General features: G+C 40.1%; 1 protein-coding gene across 4 annotated transcripts in view; it reads left to right on the top strand.

Annotated features, from left to right (window-relative positions):
* Window positions 1–5,103: 5,103 nt before the first annotated feature.
* The window catches only part of ANO10 (anoctamin 10), a 229,891-nt gene continuing 210,437 nt past the window's right edge, over window positions 5,104–24,557 (top strand). For 2 of the 4 annotated variants that reach the window (XR_007133880.1, XM_047771348.1), the window contains exons 1-2: window positions 5,104–5,405; window positions 14,610–14,762. Coding sequence is in view for 3 of the 4 variants with exons in the window: in XM_047771348.1 (XP_047627304.1) it covers window positions 14,624–14,762 (139 nt within the window). In the remaining variant the exon portion in view is untranslated. Of the gene's footprint in view, window positions 5,406–5,713; window positions 5,756–14,609; window positions 14,763–24,557 lie in introns of those variants that run through there. The other 2 variants (XM_047771364.1, XM_047771355.1) reach the window with 2 other exon arrangements.

Below are 24,557 nucleotides of genomic sequence, written 5' to 3'. Positions count from 1 at the left end.
AATGAAGTCCTTTATCTCTGACCCAGGAATCCCTTGTCTTCTGTTAGTGTTTATGAAACTGACAAGTTAACTTATTAGCTCACGAGTATGGTTAAATGTCATACCCTTTGTAGTTCGTGACACTAATGATATAGATTTTGACAGCTGAAGGTAATCACCTTAATCAAAATGTAATATTTAGGATGAGCAGTTCTCCTCAGGTGAGCAGTTTCATAGAGGAATTCTATTACTCCCAATGGCTTTATTCCAGGAATGTATTAGATACACAGAAGACACAGAAAAGACCCATAAGCCATTTAGCCTGTTCCCTGCTAAGACAAGAAATTGAAATAACACTGGGAGTTAAATTGTGTCCTTGGTTATTTGGCAGATGGCAAATGGTCATTACTCTGTGTTACAGGTTTCTGGTAAAAACACAGTTGAAATAAAACAACACTTCCCCAGGATATTTAAAATACTTATATGATATTCCACCTACTCTAGCAAATAGGTGTTTTTATTCAACACTAAGAGGAAGGATGAAAACAATTGACACATTTCCTTCTAGGAGGATGAGATAGGTCTTTTAATACATGAAATTAACTTTCTGCTTTTCATTTTTAGGTATCAAAATGGAAAATATCCCCCCCGCCAATTTTTTTTGTTTAAATCTCCAGTCTATAATTTTGTTGTTGTTGTTATAGCAGCCAGAACTGACTAAAACACTCATCTCTGACACAACAAGGAGACATCTGGAGCTCAAAACTACACAAAACTGATGGCAGTGGTCCCCAGGGCAGTGGGGATAAGTAGGGACACTGGCATAAGTGGAGAGGGCACATTCATATCATGAGAGGTGATCTCATATAGGGCTGGTGGACGCTCCAAGATACAGGGCTCAGGGTGCATGGTGCATGAAGACAAACCCCAGCCAGAGGAGCAGCACATAGAGAACGAAGGCAGAAGCAAAAAGGGCAGAGCTCAGTGAGGACACAAGGAGACAAACCATATATTTGCAGGAAGCAGCCCTCCAGTGAGCAGAGAGCAGGGAGGACTGCACTATGAGCATCCATCCAGCTGCCTATTTTTTCACCAAGGAGAAGTAACAGCCAAACAGAAGCCATCATGGAAGAAAAGATCTCATTTACATTAGCAATGAAAAAGGTATTACCTAGGAATAAACTTCATAAGAAATGGGCAAGATTTATATGAAGAGGTGCTAGGTTTCTGGGTTGGAAACCTAAAAACAACATTGGCGTCTCTACTTAGATGCACTCACTTGAGATCTGGTAGGTGAGTTAGGAAACCATCCTCCTGTGGCTCCTGGCCCTCCCACTGGAGAGAAATGTTGTGGTTTCTTTGCAGAAAGTTCTTCCTCTTTTTTTTTTTTTTTCCCCCAAACTCATGGCATGTAGAAGTTTCCCGGCCGGGGATTGAACCCTCACCACAGCAGTGACAAAGCCAGATCCTTGACTGCTCGGCCACTAGTAATTCCCAAGTTCTTGTCTTTATTCTCAAGCTTTCTGGGTATCAAGAGGCAGTAGTGGTTGGAACAGCCTCTTGATCCCACTCTGAGATCCTGGGATTGCAGGATAAGGTGTCCATTCCACACATTCAGGCAGTGGCTGTGACTCTAACCCAGGTGTGACTCCAGTAGCCTCAAAAGAAGCAACTCCCCATGGTGAGCCAGTTTGTCAGTGTTGTTCACTCCAAGATACCCAGCCTGCAAGTGTTTCTCCAAGGTTCCCCAGGATCTGAGAAGGACTTAATTCCCTTTATTGAATCTCTTCCTTTTAACACAGCAAAGGAAACCTTAAAAAACCCCAAAAAGACAACTTACAGAATGGGAGAAAATAGTTCTGAATGATGCAATGGACAAGGGCTTAATCTCTAGAATATAAAAATAATTTATACAACTCAATGGCAAAAAAGCCAACAACCCAAGCAAAAGCCCTGAATAGACATTTTTCCACAGAAAATATACAGATGGCCCTAAAGCACATGAAAAAATGCTCAATATCACTGATTATTAGAGAAATGGAAATCAAAACTACTATGAGGTACCACCTCCCACCAGTTAGAATGGCTGTCATTAATGACTCCACAAATAACAAGTGCTGGAGAGGGTCTGGAGAAAAGGGAACTCTCCTGCACTGTTGGTGGGAATGTAAATTGGTACAACCACTGTGGAAAACAGTATGGAGGTACCTTAGAAAACTATACATAGAACTACCATATGACACAGCAATCCCACTCTTGGGTGTATATCCAGACAAAACTTCCCTTGAAAAAGACACATGCTGGAGAAGAGACTTGTGGCTGCCTGATGGGAGGGGGAGGGAGTGGGAGGGATCGGGAGTTTGGGCTTATCAGACACAACTTAGAATAGATTTACAAGGAGATCCTGCTGAATAGCATTGAGAACTTTGTCTAGATACTCATGTTGCAACAGAAGAAAGGCTGGGGGAAAAATGTAATTGTAATGTATACATGTAAGGATAACCTGACCCCCTTGCTGTACAGTGGGAAAAAATAATAATAAATAATTTAAAAAAAAAAGAAAAAGAAAAAGACACATGCATCCACATGTTCATTTCAGCTCTATTCACAATAGCCAAGACATGGAAACAACCTAAATGTCCATCCACAGAGGAATGGATAAAGAAGACTTCATACATATACACAATGGAATACCACTCAGCCATGGAAAAGAATGAAATAATGCCATTTGCAGCCACATGAATGAAACTAAAGACTCTCATACTAAGTGAAGTAAGTCAGAAAGAGAAAGACATACCATATGATATCACTTATATCTGGAATCTAACATAGAGCACAAATGAATGTTTCCACAGAAAAGAAACTCATGGATTTAGAGAATAGACTTGTGGTTGCTAAGGGGGAGGGGGAGGGAGGGGAATGGACAGGGAATTTGGGGTTAATAGATGCAAACTATTGCCTTTGGAATGGATAAGCAATGAGATCCTGTTGTATAGTCCTGGGAACGATATCTAGTCACTTATGATGGAACATGATAATGTGAGAAAAAGGAATGTGTATGTGTTACTGGGTCACCTTGCTGTACAGTAGAAAATTGACAGAACACTGTAAACAAGCTATAATGGAAGAAAATAAAAATCATTAAATAAAAAAATAAAGTTATCAAAATGTTAAAAAAATCTCTTCCTTTGTAAAATACACAGAGTGGTTTCTGGTTTTTATACTGAAATTTGTCTGACATTGATTTTGGAAGTGGTTGCAGGAATCAGGTCCTCAAGATGGGAATCTGGGATTGGATCTGACCTGGCTAGGCCTGAGAGAATGGTGACCTTACCACCAGGGGAAAGTAGGATACTGTGGATCCAGGGCATGCAGTGAAAAAATATTCTGTAATTAATCACCTGGAGTGAATAGTTTACTTAGGGTGAGGCTTCAGTGGATGCTATACAAACAGCTATGATGGGAGTGAGGGAACTCAATAACTGTTGGGTTGGCCTTTTCTGACTATATTGGAGAGTTTGAAGAAAGAAAATGATGAATTGTGAAAGTAAAAAAATACAGAAGTTAATTTAATATATGATATCAGTGGCATTTAAAATCATTTGGGAAAAGATGGATGATTAAGTAAATGAGGTTGGGCAAATGTGTAGCTATCAAGATATTAAGTGAAGTTGGATCCGTTTCCCTTAACTCACACTAAAACAAATTCCCGATGGGTTGAATTTTAAGAGGAAAAAGTAAAATCATGAAACATTAGGAAGAAACCATGAAGGAATTTTCAAAGTAATCTGAGAGGGGAAGGCCTTTCTAACTACAACACATTCTAGAAGTAGTAAGTAGTAAAACAAAAGCTTAACAAAACTGACCAATTAGAAATGGGAAAGGTCTGCATGGCCAAAAACCAAAACCAAAACCAAACAAAAAACAAGCAAATAAAAAGCCGAAAGATGTGACAAGTTGAGAAAAAAATTTTGACATTCATTTCTAAGAAAAGGACTATTTTTACTGCTATATAAATTGTTTCTACATCCAGTAGAAGAGTGGACAAAATACATACAAGTGAAATACAAATGTCTCTTTCTCACTCATAATAAGAGAAATACAAATTAAAACATTTTTTCATCTAATAAATTAATAAGTTCCAGTTCTGGCCAAAATGGAGAAAGTCCACTGCAGCCTATGTCCCCCACTGATTACTGCTAAAACCTCCGGAAAAAATATAGAAAAAAGCTGCTGCAAGTTGGAGAAAGTGGTCAGGGGACTGGAAAAGCAGGCCCCACTTCTTTGGCATCTGTCTGGGCTAAGCCCGGTGTTCAGAGGGAGGAAGCGTTCATTCTTTGTTTTCTTTCACTCCACTAATAGTCATTGTAAGCCTACTGTGACTCCAACGCTATACAGAGGGAGAATGTATCATCAATGAAACTGACAAAAATCCCTGCCCTTGTGAAGCTTACACGCGAGGGAAAGAGTAACAATAAATATAACAATATAAAACGTTAGAAGGTGATAAGCTATGGAAAAAAGAAATATGCTAAAGTAAGATGGCAGGGTGGAGAGTAAATATTAAATAGGATGGTCAGAAAGGGCGTCAGTGAGAAGCCAGGGTTTGATTCTTTTGAGGGAAAGGAGGTAACAAAGAGCTTTTAAGGCAGAGGAAGCAACCCCCCAGGGCACAGATCCGAGGTTGTAGGTGGTCATGGGGGTGTCTGATGAGTTATGGAATCAGCGGGGAAACCAATATAGCTAGGGTGGAGAAAAAGGGAGAGTAATAAGTTTTCTGAGAGGGGGGGCGAGGCTGGGCTCGGAGACCCGGAGACCCGGTAGACCACTGGAAGGAATTTGGCTTTGATGGATATGAGGTTTTAATAATAAATTGGATTTGGAGTTTCACTACCTGAAGGTGAATTACAACTAAAATTAAACTTGTTCCTATATTTGAAAATGACAAGAAAATTGGATTCTAGACCTTAAGAGATGGAAAATAGGGAGAAATTTTTTTGCAGGGCGCCCCCTCACAAAGTGCCCCCCGAAGCCCCGCCTCTCCTACAGTGGTCCCGCCCCCACGTGGAGTGACATCCCGCAAGGCACGCCTCTTCTTTACCAGGCTCGCTTCCACTCCAGGCGACAGCCGAGTTAGGCCTGTCTCGCGTTTCTCTGGAGCAACCTGATCCCGGCGGGGAGGGACTCGCCCCTAGGCCCCGCCCCTCCCGATGCGACCCTGGGCTAAGCCCCGCCTCTCCCACCCGGTATCGCCCCGCCTGCGCCTGATCTCTTCTAGGCCCTGCCACGCCTGCCACGCCCAGGTTCGGCGGCGCCCGCCCCGCAGGCCCCAGCCCTCCCCCTCACCTCTAGCGTAGCTCCCGGGGCCTCCGGGTCTCGCCGGCTCTTGGGCACGCCTCCGGAGACGTGGATCGCCGAGGCAGCCGGTGAGTGGAGGGTGAAGGAGGGTGGGCCTTGAACCCCCTCGCTCCCGGCTGCGCAGAGCCCGGGGCAGTGCGGGTGGTAGAGTCCAGGCTGCCGGGCGGCGGCGGCGCGACGCAGTCAGAACTCCTCGGGCCTCCGCCCTTTCTTCCCGGGATACCTCCCGGGGATGGCAATCCCAGGAATGGGGAAGTGAGACCGGGAGGGTCGCCGAGGTTGGCTGATGTTTGGGTGGGGCATGGGGAAGGAGGCGTGAAGGGGGGAGTGGCAGTCTCAGGTAGAGGCTGCGGAAAGCCGAGATTTATGGAGTGAATGTCGATCTGAAAGTGGAGGATTGAGCAATGGACGATACGTGGTGAGGTTGAAATCTGATGGCTGGTGTGGAGTCAGGATCCGAGGGTTTGGGGAGCTTCAACCAAACTCTCCAAAAGGTGTGGGGGTGGAGGAGTAAGTGAAGCCTCGTGAAGGGCATTTTGGGGAGGGAGCAGCTCACGGGCCCCCATGATTCAGGCTTCCAAGGGACAGTCGGGGAGCAGAGAGCGTTCGGTATCTCAGAATGGATATGACCCGAGCAAACTTGAAGAGTTCTGCACACTTTCACATCGGGGTGATCGAGTTTCCATGCTTTCGACTGGGCCGGATCGTACAGTTTAAGTAATAGATGCTAATCAGGGGCAGTGCCTGGGGGACACCTGAGAAATGTGGCTGGAGTAGGCTTCTCCTCCTATAGGCTGCTTCTAATTTCCCTGGGGAGCCTTCGCAGCGCCGGCATTGGTGCTCGCTACATTTTGTAAAACCCTATTTCAGCAGCCCAGACGGTATATAGAGGTCCCACACTTTAAAAGTTCAGAGTTGAGGTTTATTTAGACTCAAAAATTCGCTTAAATTTTGGCGGAGTTTGAGTTTTTAGAAATCGAATTCTGTGTGGTTTGTATTAAAATTTTATAAATCTTTCTCACGGGCTACTTTCGATTTAAAGTCACACTAACCTGAAGAACTAAATGGTTTCTAAGGGCCTATTCAGTGAGTATGATAAACAGTTTTAAATTAACTGTGGAAGGTAGATCATGTCTATTTAGACCAGCTGTTACTGAAAGAATCAGAATTGCAGATGAAGAATGAAATTGAAAAGATCTAGAATAATGGAAAGGATAGAGAAGTCCTGGTAAATTGGAGAGTGTGTGTACTTAAAAAACAGCAACAGTGAACTCAGTGAAACTTTTTTTTCATTGCCAGAAAACTTGAAAGAAAAAAGTATAAGGATGAAAATTAAAACTCCATGTAATTTTTATCAACTCTTAACATTTTGGTGCAATTCTTAATTCTTTTTGTATTTTCCATGTATCCAAATGTACATATTACATAATTGGGGTCATATTGTTGTATTACTTTGTATTTTGCTTTTCCTTCCCTTTGTATTTTCCAGCATTTTCCTGGATCATTAAAAATTCTCCTTAAGCATCTTTTTATCAGTTTTTTAATTTATTTTTATTTAAGTATAGTTATTTACAATGTTGTGCCAATTTCTGCTATAAAGCAGGTGACCCAATCATACATATTTTAAACATCTTTTTATTTTTATTTATTTTTTGTCTTTTTGCCATCTCTTGGGCCGCTGCCTACAGCATATGGAGGTTCCCAGGCTAGAGGTCCAATTGGAGCTGCAGCCACCCGCCTACGCCAGAGCCACAGCAACGCGGGATCCAAGCCGCATCTGCAACCTACACCACAGCTCACGACAACAACACTGGATCCTTAACCCACTTAGCAAGACCAGGGACCGAACCTGCAACCCCATGGTTCCTAGTCAGATTCATTAACCACTGAGCCATGGCGGGGACTCCTTAAACATCTTTTTAAATGATGATATGATCATCGCGTGAATTCATTCTTTTTTATTTTTTAATTTTTAAAATTTATTTTATTTTATTTTATTTTATTTTATTTATTTTATTTTATTTTTTGTCTTTTCAGGGCTACACCCATGGCATATGGATGTTCCCAGGCTAGGGGTCTAATCGGAGCTGTAGCCGCTGTCCTACACCACAGTTACAGCAACACCGATCCGAGCCGCATCTGCAACCTACAACACAGCTCGGCAATGCCGGATCCTTAACCCACTGTGCGAGGGCAGGGATTGAACCCATGTCCTCAAGAATGCTAGTCAGTTTCATTCATCACTGAGCCACGACGGGAACTCTATTGTGTGAATTCATTCTTTTACCACATATTAGAGTGTCAGCTGTGTACCTGTGCTTGGAGAGGAGGTTCCATGTTATTCTAGGTTTTCGGACATTATTCCAGCCAAAATAAGCAAAATCTTGGCAGTGTCTGGGGTCCACACAAAGTTCAGTCCACAGCAAAGTTCAGGGCTTCTATACACGAGTGGCCTACTGTCTATGTAGTGTCTCATCAGGCCTGGGCCTGGGCTGCTGTGGCCAGGCCATCTTCATTGTGTCCTGCCTCAGCTCTCCTACACCTTCCTATAGCTCTGAGGCCGTGAGGTTTCTGGGTATGTTCCTCAGGGCATGGGCCTCACCAGCTCCCCTGTGTTGTGGGGGTCACTAGGAAATTCTAGTGAGGGTGGTTGGTACAACGCTGATGTTCCACTCTCAGACCTGCCCGTTCTTTGTGTGACAGGCCGCTGCCCTAGGTCTCAAGAAGGGAGTGTCCCACCCACAATTGCTCTCTAATTAACTGCCTGCCCAGGTTTCAGAAGTGGCCTCTAAGTTGCCTTACACCTTTTCCTTTTTCTTCTAGCACTGGCCGTTAAAATTGTAACTTTTCTCCTGGGAAGTCCTGCTCCTCTTCCAGCTTGATCAATGTGGCCCTTCATTTTTCTCTCCCTGATGGGTTCCTCTTCTGCTTTGTGACTGAGAGTAATCTTGTCATTTTGGTTTATGTTTCTCCTTGAGTCTGAAACAAGATGATTCCTGCAGACAGCTTTATGTGTTTACTTATTACTCCTTGAATTTATAATTCCGTTGACTTTTTTTCTTTACCCAAACTCTGATGAGAATAAAGGGTCCATTACTCTTTTCTTTTTTTGTCTTTTTAGGGCTGCACCCACAGCATATGGAGTATCCCGTGCTAGGGATCCAATCGGAGCTGTAGCCACCGGTCCATGCCACAGCCACAGTTACAGCCATGCCAGATGTGAGCCATGTCTGCAGCCTACATCATAGCTCATGGCAACACTGGATCCTTAACCCACTGAGTGAGGCCAGGGATTGAACCTAAAACCTCATGATTCCTAGTTGGATTTGTTTCCACTGCGGTGCACCTCAGTGGGAACTCCCATTACTTTTTTCTAATTCTTGATAAAATGTGTGAATGCTTCCTCCACCCCCCATAATTGAATTCCCACTGTGTTTCTCTTCATATGTGCCTTTCAACTACCCTGTGCAGGATTTAGCTCTTACTGTAGGCCAATGATTCCTACAGTTAATGTAAAAGCCACAAGGACTCAGTTCCTTTGTGGGTCTCCTTCAGCCTTGTGTGCAGCTCAGCACATGATGAGGAAGACCAGAGTGTGGGAATCTAGTGATCCTGTGCCCAGGGCCTGTAGAACCTAGCCTCTCTGTGCCTCGTAGTTATTCCTGGCTGCTTTCCTGGCTAACAGTCTGGATAAAAGGGGGAAACTGCCTGTGGTAGAAATCCTCTTATCCTCGAGTGCCTAAGAAGTCTATATGTTGAATCATTGCTTGTTTTTAGATTGGCTCCAATTAGAACATGAGGCCCTTGCTGTGCCCACACTCAAAGCCCTCATGTCCCTCTTCTGGTATTTTGGTCCCAGGAACTAGTGTGCATGGGAATGGTGGAACAAGTGCTTGTTAAGACTCTTTGGTAAAAGTGGATTGCAGAACTCAGCTTAGCCCAGGCTGCCACAAGGCTTGTTATTTTCATCATGCTACACTTGGTATTCATGCCATTGGGCCAGCCAGTGTGGGGAAGTGGGAGTAGAACCAGCCTGGATTGCACTGGCCCATGATCCATGAGAGTGGTGTTGCATGCGGAGCACAGAACGGGGCTGGAGTCCCCCAAGCAGAGGGCATCCCCAGAGGTGTCACTGCACAGTGACAGAAATGTCCAGAGCAGAGAGCACAGGCTGGCAGGGACAGGAAGAAGAGACCACAGGTTGTGTAAGAGGGAGTCCTACATCTTAGGTCACCTGCTCTGTAAGTATGCTGTGGCCCACTGGATGTTACAAACATGGAGCAACTGAAGACAAGCAGTGATGATACCTCCAAGAGCATCTTCTGTACAGGAGTCTTGAAGGGGTCAAGGCTTGCCAGGCTCCACTGCTTTGCTCAGAGCAGAATCAAGCTACACTGGTACATGTGTTAGTCTGTGAGACTTGATAGAGCTAAGGTATGCAGCTACACAACTCTGGCAACGTCAGATCCTTAAATCACTGCGTTGGGCTGGGTATTGAACCTTCACTTCCATAGAGACAAGCCAAATCATTTACCCATTGCACTACAGTGGGAACTTCAACTTTGGGTCTTACTAACATAATATAGTGAGATCAGGGGGCTGATTGACTCTGAAGGCTCCTTCTGTTCTAAAAATTCTATCCATGTTCAGCTTCTGTGGTGATTTTGTCAGTCTCCTGGATAGAAGCTGGAGAGGAGGTGACATGCCTATGTACCAGGTCCCTTCCTTTTATATATCATTGGGATTTGGGGAAATTAAGCAAAATATTATCTTCTATTACTTTTTTTTTTTTTAATCTTTTTAGGGCTGCACTTATGGCATATGGAAGTTCCCAGGCTAGGGGTTGAATTGGAGCTACAGCTGACGGCCTACACCACAGCCACAGAAGCACGGGATCTGTGCCATGTCTGCAACCCACACCACAGCTCATGGCAACGCCAGATCCTTAAACCACTGAGCGAAGCCAGGTATTGAACTTGAGTCCTCATGGATGCTAGTTGGGTTCATCACTGCTGAGCCACAAAGGAAACTCCCTATATTATGTAATTTTAAAAGTATCATTTGGTCTTTATTATAGTGTGTATTTTACACTTACTGTTGAAAATGTGAGGCTTTTATACTATTTTGCAAATACAGAAGCCATTTTTTTCTAATCATAAGAAATACCAGTCACTAATATTCAAATGAAAAAGAAAAATGTAAAGAAGAAAATAAAAAAATCATCCTAAATCCTACTACATAGAAATGGCAGTTTGGAGAAATATATCTGACTAATCATTGATGGAACTTTTTCTTTTTTTTTTGGCCACACCCATGGCATATTGAAGTTCCTGCACTAGGGATGACATCCGAGCTACAGCTGTGACCTATGCCGTAGGATCCCTAACTTAGTGTACCTGGCCAGGGATCGAACCTGCGCCACTGCAGAGACATTGCCAGATCCTTTACCTGCTGCACCTCAGTGGGAACTCCTTGTTGATGGAATTTTTTTAAACACATATACTGTGACGAATAGACATGTGTATAGTACACATGCATATCACATGTAATGAATACATATGTATACACACACATGCTTAAGAATGTGAGCTCTGTCATCAAGCTGCCTGGTTTTGAATCCCAGTTTCCCTGCTTGGGACTGTGATATGGACAAGCTACTTCACCTCTTTTACCTCTTATTTTCTCATCTGTAAAATGAAAGCATTAAAATTCCTTCTTTAAAGGATTGGTGTGAGAATTAAATGAGTTCATTCACATAAAAATGTGTAGCCCAGTGCTTTTCATTCAGTTAAGTCCTCAGCAAATATTAGCTAGTATTGTCATTTTGATATTACTATGGCTTATACATATTCATAAATAGGGTTATACTTTGCATTTTTACCTTATAGCGTGTTACGAAATATTCTTCATGTTAGTGTAGTTGGAACCTAGTATTAATGGTTCTGTTGTATAGTTATACCATGCCTTAGCCAATCTCTTGCTGGATTTTCAGGTTGTAGGTTTTTTTCTTTGCCTTAAGTAAACTCAAAAGTAAATAGGAAAGAAAGAAAAAAGAAAGCTATAAGGAGCTTCTTCTATATACATATTTGATTCTATTCTTGGTGTAAGTTTCTCGAACTAGCATTGTTGTGTTGAATGTTATAAGTATTTAATATTGTTTTTCATATTGCTCCTCTGCTTTCTGGGGAGGTGGTATCAAATTACAGTACCTGTTAGCAATGTACGAAAATGGCCACCTGGGTTCTGTGTCAGACCTCGGTTCTATGCATCTTTCAATAAATCTAAACAGGGAAAAATATCTGATTGTTACTTTGCTTTTCTTTTATTAGTAACTTTGAACATCTTTTCAAATGTGTGTTGTCTACTTATATTTCTCCTTTGTGACTTGTGATTTCAGTTTTTTGGTTTTGTTGTTGATTTGTAAGAACTCTTCATGTATCAGAAATTGTAACATTTTTGTCTGTAGTATATTGGAACTCTTTGATTCCCTGCTTGGTGCAGTGGGTTAAAGGATCTGTCATTGCTACACCTGTTGCTCGGATTCAATCCCTGGCCTGGGAATTCCATATGCTGCAGGTATGGCCATAAAATTAAAAAAAAAAAAAAATTGGAACTCTTTCCTCTCATGGCTCAGCAGAAACGAATCTGACAAGTGTTCATGAGGATGCAAGTTTGATCCCTGGCCTCGCTCAGTGGGTTAAGGATCCAGCATTGCTGTGAGCTGTGGTGTAGGTTGCAGATGCTGCTTGGATCTTGCGTTGCTGTGGCTATGGCATAGACCATCAGCTATAGCTCCAATTTGACCCCTAGTCTGGGAACCTCCATATGCTGCAGGTGCATCCCTAAAAAGACAACAACAACAACAAAAACTGGAAGTCTTTTTTTTTTCTTTTATTTTTTAAATTACTCAATGAATGTATTACATTTGTAGTTGTACAATGATCATCACAATCCAATTGGAAGTCTTGTTAAGGTAGTAAAAGGCATATAGTATCTCATATGAGAATAAATCAATGAGCAAATATTTATTCTGAGTTTCTAGATAGTGCTGAAAGCTGATACATGTTGAGAACCGAAACCTGCTTTTAGTTTCTCAGATTATTTTATGACCTGGTAATTATGCATAATTAACAACTCACATTAGGCAATGCAGAAAGGCTAAAAAACCTTGACCTGTGATGCCTGGCCACATATGCCCTTTTGAATCCTTTATTGTCCTCTTAACCTCACCATTTTTTCAATCTTTGCTGTTTGTTCACGTACAGCCTTTCTTCCCACGTCCCACCTTAGAAACCTTGGAGTCATCTGTGGGTCTTTTCCAAGTTGAAGGCTGTCTGGTTCTCATTCTCCCTCCCCAGAGACTTAATTCTCCTTTCTCAGGCTATCCCTACTGTTGTATTGCTGCAGAGGGTCATTGCTGTTATACTTAGCCTGTGTTTTTAAAATGATCTGATGCATCCTGCTTCTGCTATTAGATGGTGAGCTTCTCAAAAGCAAGATGTAGTCTTTACTTACTTTTGTACCTTCAGGTTGACTCTCAGTAATTTCACGATTAATATTTGTGGTATTTGATATTTACATTTAAAAGACTATGCTAGTAAGCCTGTGTAGTCTAGTGGTAGGTTAACATTTTCCCCCAAGTTTGTTATGAAAAATTTCAGGAGTTCAGGGGAGTTGAAATTATCATGAATATCATGAAGAATACCTGCCTAAATTTATCTGTTGAAATTTTTAAATTAAAAAATAAAAAGATAAAAATAAATTTACCTGTTGAGATTTATATCACTCTGACACATAGCCATTCCTCTGCTGAGAAACCTACAGTGACTCTTTACTGGCAGTCAGGTCAGATATAAACCACAGCACAATTTCTCCTTAAATGGCTGTGGCTTACGAATGTGCTACCACCCTGCTCTGGTCAGGCCAGTCTTCTGTGCTCTTTATTCTTGCTTTATGATTTTGCACATGTTAATTTCCCTGTGTAGAACATGCTTCTCCCTTTGCTGGACCCATAACTTTTGCACATAAGTGTTCTGAATTCCCATAGCTCTAATTGCTATCTGTTATCATTCTTTCATTCAGTATAATTCCTGATCACATCATTAGCTATTTAGAGGTGAGAATTTGGTCCTTTTTTAACCTGGTTTCCCTTATAGAACCTGTCGTGTGACTTTGATTTGGCAGATACCTTGAAATAGAATTCCTGATGTATCCGTAGTATAATTTGAATTTAACATTTATTTGTAATACCTGTGTTGTCCCAAACAAGACACATCGTTTTAGAGAAAAACAGATTCTTATCAGTCCAAGGCAGAAAACCTGGATCTGTTTGATCCGCTTGCTGCAACATCATGATTTCCCCCAGAGAAAGGAAAGATGTTCTGTGTTGTTGGTCACTGCTTTTGTGATTGTTCCCAAGAATTGATTTGCACTTGTACTTTGGAGTCATTAAAACTCACATTAAAACAAGTCTAAATTACACGTATCGCCCCTGTTGAGAATCATTGAGTTAGATTCACATGAGGAACATTTAGTGGGAGGCCATTAGACCTTAGGACTGATGCCATTTGTGGGTCTCCAGGTTGGCTCCAGTGTTTTTTGAGCTTGATAACAGAGATAAAGCTGATACCCCTGAGAATGTTAGGGACACTAGGAAGGGAAGCTGATACTGGGGACATCAACTCCATGCCAAAGTATGAAATTGGACTGTCTCAATTCCATCCTCATAATGAATTGGTGACTCCTGTTGTTTATTGGACAAAGCCCAGTTCTTTTTTAACAATCAGGGGCCCTCCTTAGACACAAGCTCATTCCCATTTCCCCTCCACCCAACTACATAGTTCATACTCCAGCCATACTTAGTCACTTGTCCTTCTCTTGGCTATTTTTCATCATTATTTTGAAAGGGAACACTGTTTCCTCTACTGGAAATGCCATCCATTGTCTACCAGGCAAACCCTTATTCATTCTTCTGAATCCTGTTCAGGTCACATCCTTTGTAAAAGCACATTTTGCACTGCTATGCCTCACTTACCTGAAGGTCCCCCCTGCTGTATTTTGAACTGCTTATGGGCAAGTGTGGGGTTCCCTCATCTCTTTGTACAGGGCTGGCTTTCACAGGTGTTTGGACCATTGGGTGATCCTTGTGGATCATGAAAATTTTTCTTTGGTCTTAGATGCAGAATTAGGTTTAATTAAAAGAAAATACAAACACAGTCTGTATATTTATCTTTTCCATTATAACCCATGTTTGCATTTGATTTTATTTTCAGCAAGTTTTTCAAAGATGAAAGTGACCTTATCAGCTCTGGATACTCATGAGAGTTCTTTCACACCCTTGGTAGTCATAGAACTTGCTCAGGATGTCAAGGAAGAAACCAAAGAATGGCTGAAAAGCAGAATCATCACTAAAAAGAAAGATGGAGGTAAGTAAAGTAAATACTATTCAGACTTAGTTACGTGCACTAAGTAAAACTGTGTTTTCAAAGGTATTTCAGAGTTTTTAAATTTATATATTTTTGAAACTAATGTGTCTGTTTCTTTGCTCTGTATTACTTATTTAGGACTTGAAAGGAGGTCATAAATCAATATTAGATTGTAAATCTCTGTTAGACTATAAGCAATGTGACTGACTTTGTTCACACCTATAAACTCTGCACCTGTATACAGTGCCTGGTGCATGGTAGGTGCTTAATAAATATTTGTCGAATGAACAAATGAGTATTTTTGAGTATTCTTTCTGTGTCAGTTATGGTGCTAAGGGAGGGAGAATTATGTTTCCAACTGCAAGAATGTTACTCTCAGGGTGGGGAGAGTGAATGCCTAGAAATTGAAGGAATAGGAAAAAGCACTAATGAAAGAGCTTTGGATTAAGATGGCAGAATAGAAGGACTGGAACTCACCTTCTCTCATAAAAACAGCAAAATTAAAACCAAATGCTCAACAACCTTCAACCAAATGGACTGGAAACTTTCAAAAAGATTGTGCCTCCTACCATCTTGATGTGGCCTCCAGATGAAAAAGAGGAGGCCACAGCAAGACAGTAAGAGGGGTGGTTACACTATATAAGCAACTCCATTCCCTCCATTTCCACAGACTGGAAAGTAATTGTATTACAGAGACTCACCTACAGGAGTGAGAGTTCTGAGCTCCAAGTCAGGTTCCCACACCTGGGGATCTGGCATTGGGAGAAAGAGCACCTGGAGCATCTGGCATTGAAGGCCAGTGGGGCTTGTGCACAGGAGCTCCATGGTAATGGGGAAACAGACCCCCATTCTTGAAAGGGGCACACAGGTTTTCATGTGCACTGGGACCCTGGGCAAAGCAGAGGCTCCGTAGGAATCCAGTAATGCCTGACTGAAATTCTTGGAGGATCTCCTGGGGAAGAAGGGGTGACTCTGGCTCGTTGTGGGGAAAGGACATTGGGGGAAAAGGTCTCAGGAATATTCATCAGTGTGTGTTCCTCTAGAGGTGACCATTTTGGGAAAATCTGGCCCCACACATCAGTGCTGAGAAACTCCAGGCCAAACAATCACAGGTAGGCTCACAGCCCTACCCTACAGTAAACAGGCTGTGTAAAGAACCCCCAGGAACACAGCCTCATCTAATCTCACCCAGAAACAAAACACCATCCACCAGAGGGATAGGAATCAGCCCCACCTACCAGTGGGCAGGCACCAGTCCCTCTTATCAGGAAGACTACAGCAAACCCTCCCATACCAACTTCAGCCACAAGGGGGGCAGATGTCAGAAGTAAGAGAGGCTACAACTCTATTGTCTGCAAAAAGGTCACCACACCAAAAACCTATAAAAATGAAAAGGCAGAGAACTATAACTCAAATAAGGGAGCAAGAAAAAAACCCAGAAAAGCAGCTAAGTGAGCTGGAAATTATCAGCCTCCAGAAAAAAACTACAATGATCATGCTGAAGATGATGCAAGACACTGGAAATAAACTGGAGGCAAATATTGATAATTTAAAGCAACCATTGAGCAAAAAAATATAAGATTTAAGGATTAAGCAAGCAGAGATGCAAAATGCAATGACTGAAATAAAAAATTCCCTAGAAGCAACCACAGCAGAGTACAGGAGGCAGAAGAACATATAAGCAAGGTGATGGACAGACTAGTGGAAAACACTGATGTGGAACAGAAAAGAGAAAAAAGATTGAAAAGGAATGAAGATACTCTAAGAGAACTCTGGGACAATGTTAAACACAACAACATCCGTATTATAGGGGTGCCAGAAGGAAAAGAGAGGAAAAAAGGGACAAAAAAAATATTGGAAGAGATAATAGCTGAAAACTTCCCTAATGTAGGAAAGGAACCACTCACTCAAATCCAGGAAGCACAACAAGTGCTATATAAAATAAACGAGGAGGAACACCCTGAGACACATATTAATCAAACTGACCAAAATTAAAGGCAAAGAGAAAATATTGAAAGCACCTAGGGAAAAGAAGCAAATAACATACAATGAAACGCTGATAAAGATATTGGCAGATTTTTCAGCAGAAACTCTGCAGGCCAGGAGGGAGTACACAATATACTTAAAATGATGAAAGGAAAAAACCTCCAACCAAGATTACTTTATCCAGCAAGGCTCTCATTTGGATTTGAAGGAGAAATCAAAAGCTTGACAGATAAGCAAAAGCTAAGAGAATTCAGCAATACTAAACCAGCTTTACAACAAATACTAAAGGAACTTCTCTAGGCAGAAAAGAAAAGGCTACAACTAGAAAGAAAAATACCACAAATGACAAAGCTCACCAGTAAAGGCATATATATATATATATAGTAAAGGTAGGAAATCATCCATGAACAAATGCTACCAAAATCAAAAATTGTGAGAAGAGGAGGGTACGAATGCAGGACACCATAATTACGATTGCATTTAAGAGACCAACAACTGAAAACAATATCATATATCTATATATATAGAATATATATATATATAGACTCCTGTATCAAAGCTTCAGGGTAACTGCAAACCAAAAATCTACAATTGATACACACACATAAGAAAAATAAACTCAAGTACAACACTAAAGATAGTTATCAAACCACAAGAGGAGAGAACAAGAAAAGAAGGGAAGAAAAAAGAGCAACAAAAACAAATCCAAAACAGTTAATAAAATGTCAGTAAGAACATGCATATCAGTAATTACCTTAAATGTAAATGGACTAAATGCCCCAACCAAAAGACATAGACTGGCTGAATGGATACAAAAACAAGACCCATGTATATGCTGTTTTCAAGAGATCCATTTCACTTCTAGGGACACAAACAAATTGAAAGTGAGAGATGGAGGAAAATATTCCATGCAAAGGGGAATCAAAAAAAGTTGGAGTAGCAATATTCATATCAGACAAAATAGACCTTGAAATAAAGAATATTATAAGCGACAAAGAAGGACATTACATAATGTTATATCTTTATAAGGAGAAGATATAACAATTGTAAGTATATATGCACCAAATATAGGATCACCTCAATATACAAGGCAACTGCTAAAAACCTTAAAAGTAGAAATTGACAATAACACACTCATAGTGGAAGACTTTAACATGCCACTTACAGCAATGGACAGATCATCCAGAGAGAAAATCAAGGAAACACAGGCCCTAAATGAAGCATTAGAGCAGATGGGCTTAATAGATATTTATGGGACATTCCATCCAAAAGCAAAAGAATACACATTCTTCTCAAGTGCACATGGAATATTCTCTAGGATTGATCACATTCTGGACCATAAATCAAGCTTCAGTGACTTTAAAAAAATTGAAATCACATCGAGCATCTTTTTCAATTGCAATGCTATACAAGTGGAAATCAACAAGGAAAAAACTGCAGAAAACACAAAGATGTGAATACTAAACAACAATAGATCACTGAAGAAATCAAAGAGGAAATTAAAAAATACCTAGAAGCAAATGACAACAAAGATACAACACTCCCAAACTTATGAGATGCAGCAAAAGCAGTTCTAAGAGGGAAGTTTATAGCAATACAAGCCTACCTCAGGCAACAAGAAAAAGCTCAAATAAACAGCTTAACTTTACATCTAAAGGAGCTAGAGAGAAAAGATCACACAAGACCTAAAGTTAGCAGAAGGAAAGAAATAAAGATCAGAGCAGAAATAAATGAAATAGAAAAGATCAATAGAAGAACAAAACCATGGAAAAGATCAATGAAACCAAAAGTTTGTTCTTTGAAAAGATCAACAAAATTGATAAACCCTTAGTCAGATTTATCAAGAAAAATGAGAGAGGACTCATCAATAAAATTAGAAATGAAAAAGGAGAAGTTACAATGGACATCACAGAAATACAAAGGATCATAAGAGACTACTACATGCAACTATATGCTAATAAGACAGAAAACCTAGGAGAAATGGACAAATTCTTAGAAAAGTACAATCTTCCAAGACTAAAGCAAGATTAAACATTCTTGTGAATGCCCCAATCACAAGTCCTGAAATTGAAACTGCGATTAAAAGACTTCCAACAAACAAAAGTCTAGGACCTGATGACTTCACAGGCAAATTCTATCAAACATTTAGAGAAGAGCTAACACCTATCCTTATGAAACTATTCCAAAAAATTGCAGAGGAAGGAACACTCCCAAACTCATTTTATGAGGCTACCATCACTCTCATACCAAAACCAGACAAAGATACCATGAAAAAAGAAAATTACAGAACAATATCACTGTTGAACATGGATGCAAAAATCCGCAACAATATACTAGCAAACCGAATCTGACAATACAGTAAAAGGATTGTACATCATGATCAAGAGGGATTTATCTCAGGGATGCAAGTATTCTTCAATATCTGAAAATCAGTCATTGTGGTACACCACATTAACAAACTAAAGAATAAAAACCATATGATCCTTTCAATAGATGCAGAAAAAGCCTTTGACAAAATCCAACACCCATTTCTGATAAAAAACCCTTCAGAAAGTGGTCTAGAGGGAACCTACTTCAACATAATAAAGGCCATATATGACAAACTCAGAGCTAACATCATTCTTAATGGGGAAAAGCTGAAAGAATTCCTGCTGAGATCAGGAACAAGACAAGGATATCTGCTCTCGCCACTACTATTCGATATAGTTTTGGAAGTCCTAGCCACAGCAATCAGAGAAGTAAAAGAAATAGAAGGAATCCAAATTGGAAAGGAACAAGTGGAACTATCACTATTTGGAGATGACATGATACTATACCTAGAAAACCCTAAAGACTACCAGAAAACTGTTAGAGCTCATCAATGAATTTGGCAAAGTCACAAGATACAAAATTAATACACAGAAATCGACAGCATTTCTACATGCTAACAACGAAATATCAGAAAGAGAAATTAGGGAAACAGTCTCATTTACCATTGCATCAAATAGAATGAAATGCTTAGGACTAAACCTACTTAAAGAGACAAAAGACCTGTACTCTGAAAACTATAAGACACTGATCAATGAAATCAAAGATGACACAAACAGATGGAAAGACATACCATGCTCTTGGAATGGAGGAATCAATATTATCAAAATGACTATACTACCCAAGGCAATCTACAGATTCAGTGCAATCCCTATCAAATTACGAAGAACATTTTTCACAGAACTAGAAGAAAATACTTTAAAATTTGTTTGGAAGCACAAAAGACCCAGAATAGCCAAAGCCATCCTGAGAAAGAAAAATGGAGCTAAAGAATCAGGCTTCCTGAATTCAGACTATACTACAAAGCTATAGTCATTAACACAGTACAGCACTGGCACAAAAACAAATATAGATCAGTGGAACAGGATAGAAAGCCCAGAACGAAACCCACGCACCTACGGTCAACTAATCTATGACAAAGGAGGCAAGAACATACAAAGAGAAAAGACAGCCCCTTCAATAAGAGGCATTGTGAATACTGGACAGCCACATGTAAAAGAACAAAATTAGAAAACTTCCTAACACCATACACAAAAGTAAACTCAAAATGGATTAAAGACCTAAATATAAGATCAGATACTATAAAACTCTTAGAGGAAAACATATGGCAAACACTTTCCAACAAACGAAAGCAACGTCTTCTCAGATCCACCTCCTAGAGTACTGACAATAAGACAAAAATAAACAAATGGGACTTAATTAAACTTAAAAGTTTCTGCACAGCAAAGGAAACCCTAAACAAAACAAAAAGACAACCCACAGAATGGGAGGAAAATCTTTGCAAGTGAAGCCACTGACAAGGGATTAATCTCCAAAATTTATAAACACCTTCTGCAGCTCCATACCAAAAAAACAAACAACCCCATCAAAAAATGGGCAGAAGATCTAAACTGATAATTCTCCAAAGAAGACATACAGATGGCCAAAAAACACATGACAAGATGTTCAACATCACTCATTATTAGAGAAATGCAAATCAGCACCACTCTGAGGTACCACCTTACACCAGCCAGAATGGCCATCATCAAAAAGTCTACAAACAGTAAGTGCTGGTGAGGGTATGGAGAAAAGGGAACCCTATTATACTGTTGGTGGGAATGTAAATTGGTGCAACCACTGTGGAAAGCAGTATGGAGATTCTTCAGAAAACTAAAAATAGAATTACTATTTGATCTAGCAGTCCCATTCCTGGGCATCTATCTAGAGAAAAACCATGCTTTGAAAAGATAGATGTATTCCAGTGTTCATTGCAGCACTATGTACTATAGCGAAGACATAGAAACAAGCTAAATGTCTGTCGACAGAAGAGTGGATAAAAAAGATGTGATACATATACACAATGGACCATTACCCATTAAAAGGAAAGAAATAATAGCATTTGCAGCAACATGGATGGACCTAGAAATCATGTAAAGTGAAGTCAGTCAGACAGTGAGACACCAACATCATAATGCTCTCACATACATGTGGAATCTAAAAAAAGGACACAATGAACCTCTGCAGAACAGATACTGACTCACAGACTTTGAAAAACTTATGGTTTCCAAATGAGACAGGTTGAGGGGTGGGGGGAGGCTCTGGGGTTTGGGATGGAAATGTTACAAAATTTGGTTGTGATGATTGTTGTAACACTATAAATGTAATAAAATTCATTGAGTAATAAAAACAAGAAAGAGCTGTTACAAAATAGTGCAATACACTTAAACATGAATTGTATATATACTTGCAATGCATGTAAGAAAGAGGTGACATTTGGTGATGCTTTTTGGGTGGTATGGAATGATTGTGTAAAAGAAACCAAAGGTCAGCCCTCCCCTGTAGCGCAAAAAGTGATCTAGATATGGGTGAGAGCATAGAGGGCATTTTATAGGAGAAGGCCCTTCATAAAACTGTATATAACCACCCCTAAAACTTCACTAAGTCTCCAAATACTGGACAAAATTTAAATAGACTCTTTTTAAAAAAGTTTTTAAGTGTAAATGGAAATGCTTTCTTAGAAGTAAAACGGAGGAGTTCCCACTGTGGGAATCCAACTGTAGCAGGTTGGGTTGCTGCAGAGGCACAGTTTTGATCCCTGGCCTGGTTCAGTGGATTAAAGGATCAGGCATTACCACAGCTGTGGCTCAGATTCAATCCCTGGCCTAGGAATGCCCATATGCCTCAGGTGCAGCCATTAAATACATGCATACATACATATACATTAAAACTTTAATCAAGGTGGAATTTTATTGTCTTCATACAGTTGAACCAAATAAATAAATAAATAAATAAAACTTTAAAAACAAGAATACTTGCCTGCTGAAATCTGATGTGTCTCACTTGACCAGAGTCTGTTCTTTAAAATTCCTGTGGTGTAAGATCATGGGGGAGGGGATGGGCATCTTCCCGTACTGCTGGAGCAATCATAAAAGAACAATCCAACAAAGTATTCTGGTTCTTTCAGGTAAAGGTAGTGGATTTAACGTTCGTGTTTACTTTTATTCTTAAAAACTCCTATTAAGATGACAATAAAAGGATTTTTTTAAAAAAAAGACCTAACTCCATATTAACAAAAAAGAAAGGGGAAGATATAACAGCAGCGCCATTTTGGAAGCTAGAAAACAGGTGGATAAGGAGTAAGTAACTTCTCAGATGAGAAATTTAGGAAAAAATTGAGAGGAGAAAATTGAGGTGCAGTTAGGTTTCCACTGCAGAATATTCCTGAGGACTCAGGAGTTAATGACATTAGGGACCTGTAGAGGTGGAAATAAAAGCCATGCCAAGAAATAAAAAAAAAAAGAATCAGCTGAGATCTATTTAAGAAATTGATCCCCACTCAGGCAAAGTCTCTCCTTATTCTCTGGAGAGGGTCAGATGCATGGGTTTTGCCATGGGGAATTTATGCATAGCTGAAAACAGATTCTGTACTGAAAATGAGGTAATTAATTGAATATTATTACCTCTGTGCTCTTTCCCACCAATCTCATACCTGAAGTTTCTACAATGTTAGCAGCTAGATGCAAATCATCTTGGAAGAAAATTTGAATAATCTTTCTTTGGGGAATCTGAGCAACCCAAGACAGAATAACTAAAGGTACAGAAATCAAGAGTTGCCCATGGCATATATCTAGACAAAACTTTCCTTAAAAAAGTCACATACACCCGCATGTTCATTGCAGCACTATTCACAATAGCCAAGACATGGAAACAACCCAAATGTCCATCAACAGAAGATTGAATTAGGAATACTACTTGGGTATAAAAAAGAACAAAATAATTTGTAGCAACATGGATGAACTAGAGACTCTCATACTAAGTGAAGTAAGTCAGAAAGAGAAGGGCAAATACCACGTGATATCACTTACATCTGGAATCTACTATATGGCACAAATGAACCTTTTTCCACAGGAAAGAAAATCATGGACTTGGAGAACAGACTTGTGGTTGTGGAGGGGGAAAGGGAGGGAGTGGGATGAATTAGGAGTTTGGGGTTAATAGATGCAGACTATTGCCTTTGGAATGGATTAGCAATGAGATCCTGCTGTGTAGTACTGAGAACTATATCTAGTCACTTATGATGCAGCATGATAATGTAAGAAAAAAGAACGTATACATGTACATGTAACTGGGTCACCATGCTATACAGTAGAAAAAAAATTGCATTGGGGAAATAACAATAAAAAATTTTTTTAATGGAAAAAAATAAATAAAACTAAGCAAAACAACTTTAAAAAAAAAAAAAAAGGAGTTTCCCATGGAAAATGACCTGGCCAGACTACCTTGCATTAAAGGCCAGCTTTGATGAGTTCCATCTAAACCATCAGAACTTCTGTTTTGCCTAGTAGAACTACTTTTGTGGAGCAGTTCAACAAAAGATCAACATCTGAGGAAAATCCCTAACATGAAAGTGAAAGCTGAAACTAAACAAAAAGATAAAAGCAGCAAACTGCAGGAGAAAACCAAACAGAATTAAAAATTCGATTCCAAGAGTTATGAGAGGACATACCATCTACAAATCAATGGTGGAAAGGTATAAAATAATCATTTAGAAAAAAAAGTTCTCATAAAATGAAAGTATGATAGCAAAATTTAAAAACTCAATAAGAGGGTTAGGAGATAATTTTGGCAAAATCTCCCAAAACGTAGAACAAAAAGGTGTAAAGAATGGGAAAATCTGAGAGAAAAAAATAGCGAAATTAGGGGACTAGGACTAGTCCAGGAGGTACACATCTGAATAAAGGGAGTTGCAGAAGAGGAACAGAGAAAAAGAAGAGGAAGACATCATCAAAGAAAAGCTGAAGATTGATGCATACTTTTTCAGACTGAGGCATACTTTTTCAGATTGAAAGGGTCCATGCAATGCCCAGGATACGTGGATGAAATGAGAATGAAAATGGCTTACCATTGGAAAGTTTCAGAACCCTGGAGAAAGAGAAGATTCTGCAAACTTCCAGAAAAAAAGAAAATAGGTTAGACACAAAGTATCAGACTTAACAAACACCAGAAGCTAGAAGGCAGTGGTGTAATATCTTCATTTCTGAAGGAAAATTATTTCAATTTAGAATTCTGAACCCACACAGCTGCCAACAGAGTGTGAGGGCCAAGTGAAGAGATTTCTCTAAGATGTTGACAGGCTTGCATGGCTGTGTATTGAGGGAAGACTTAAACAATTGGCAGAGCTTGGGGGATTGATTTACCAATAAGTACATAATAAACTAAGCAAATGATGAAACAAGACAGTTATCAACTTTGGGGAAAATGGTAATCATAGCATATTGTAAGGCTTAACTATGATGTATGCAG

This window comes from Phacochoerus africanus, chromosome 1 (genome assembly GCF_016906955.1).
Source record: "Phacochoerus africanus isolate WHEZ1 chromosome 1, ROS_Pafr_v1, whole genome shotgun sequence".
In the NCBI taxonomy this organism is placed as follows: Eukaryota; Metazoa; Chordata; class Mammalia; order Artiodactyla; family Suidae; genus Phacochoerus; species Phacochoerus africanus.
This window is presented reverse-complemented; position numbering and strand designations above follow the sequence as displayed.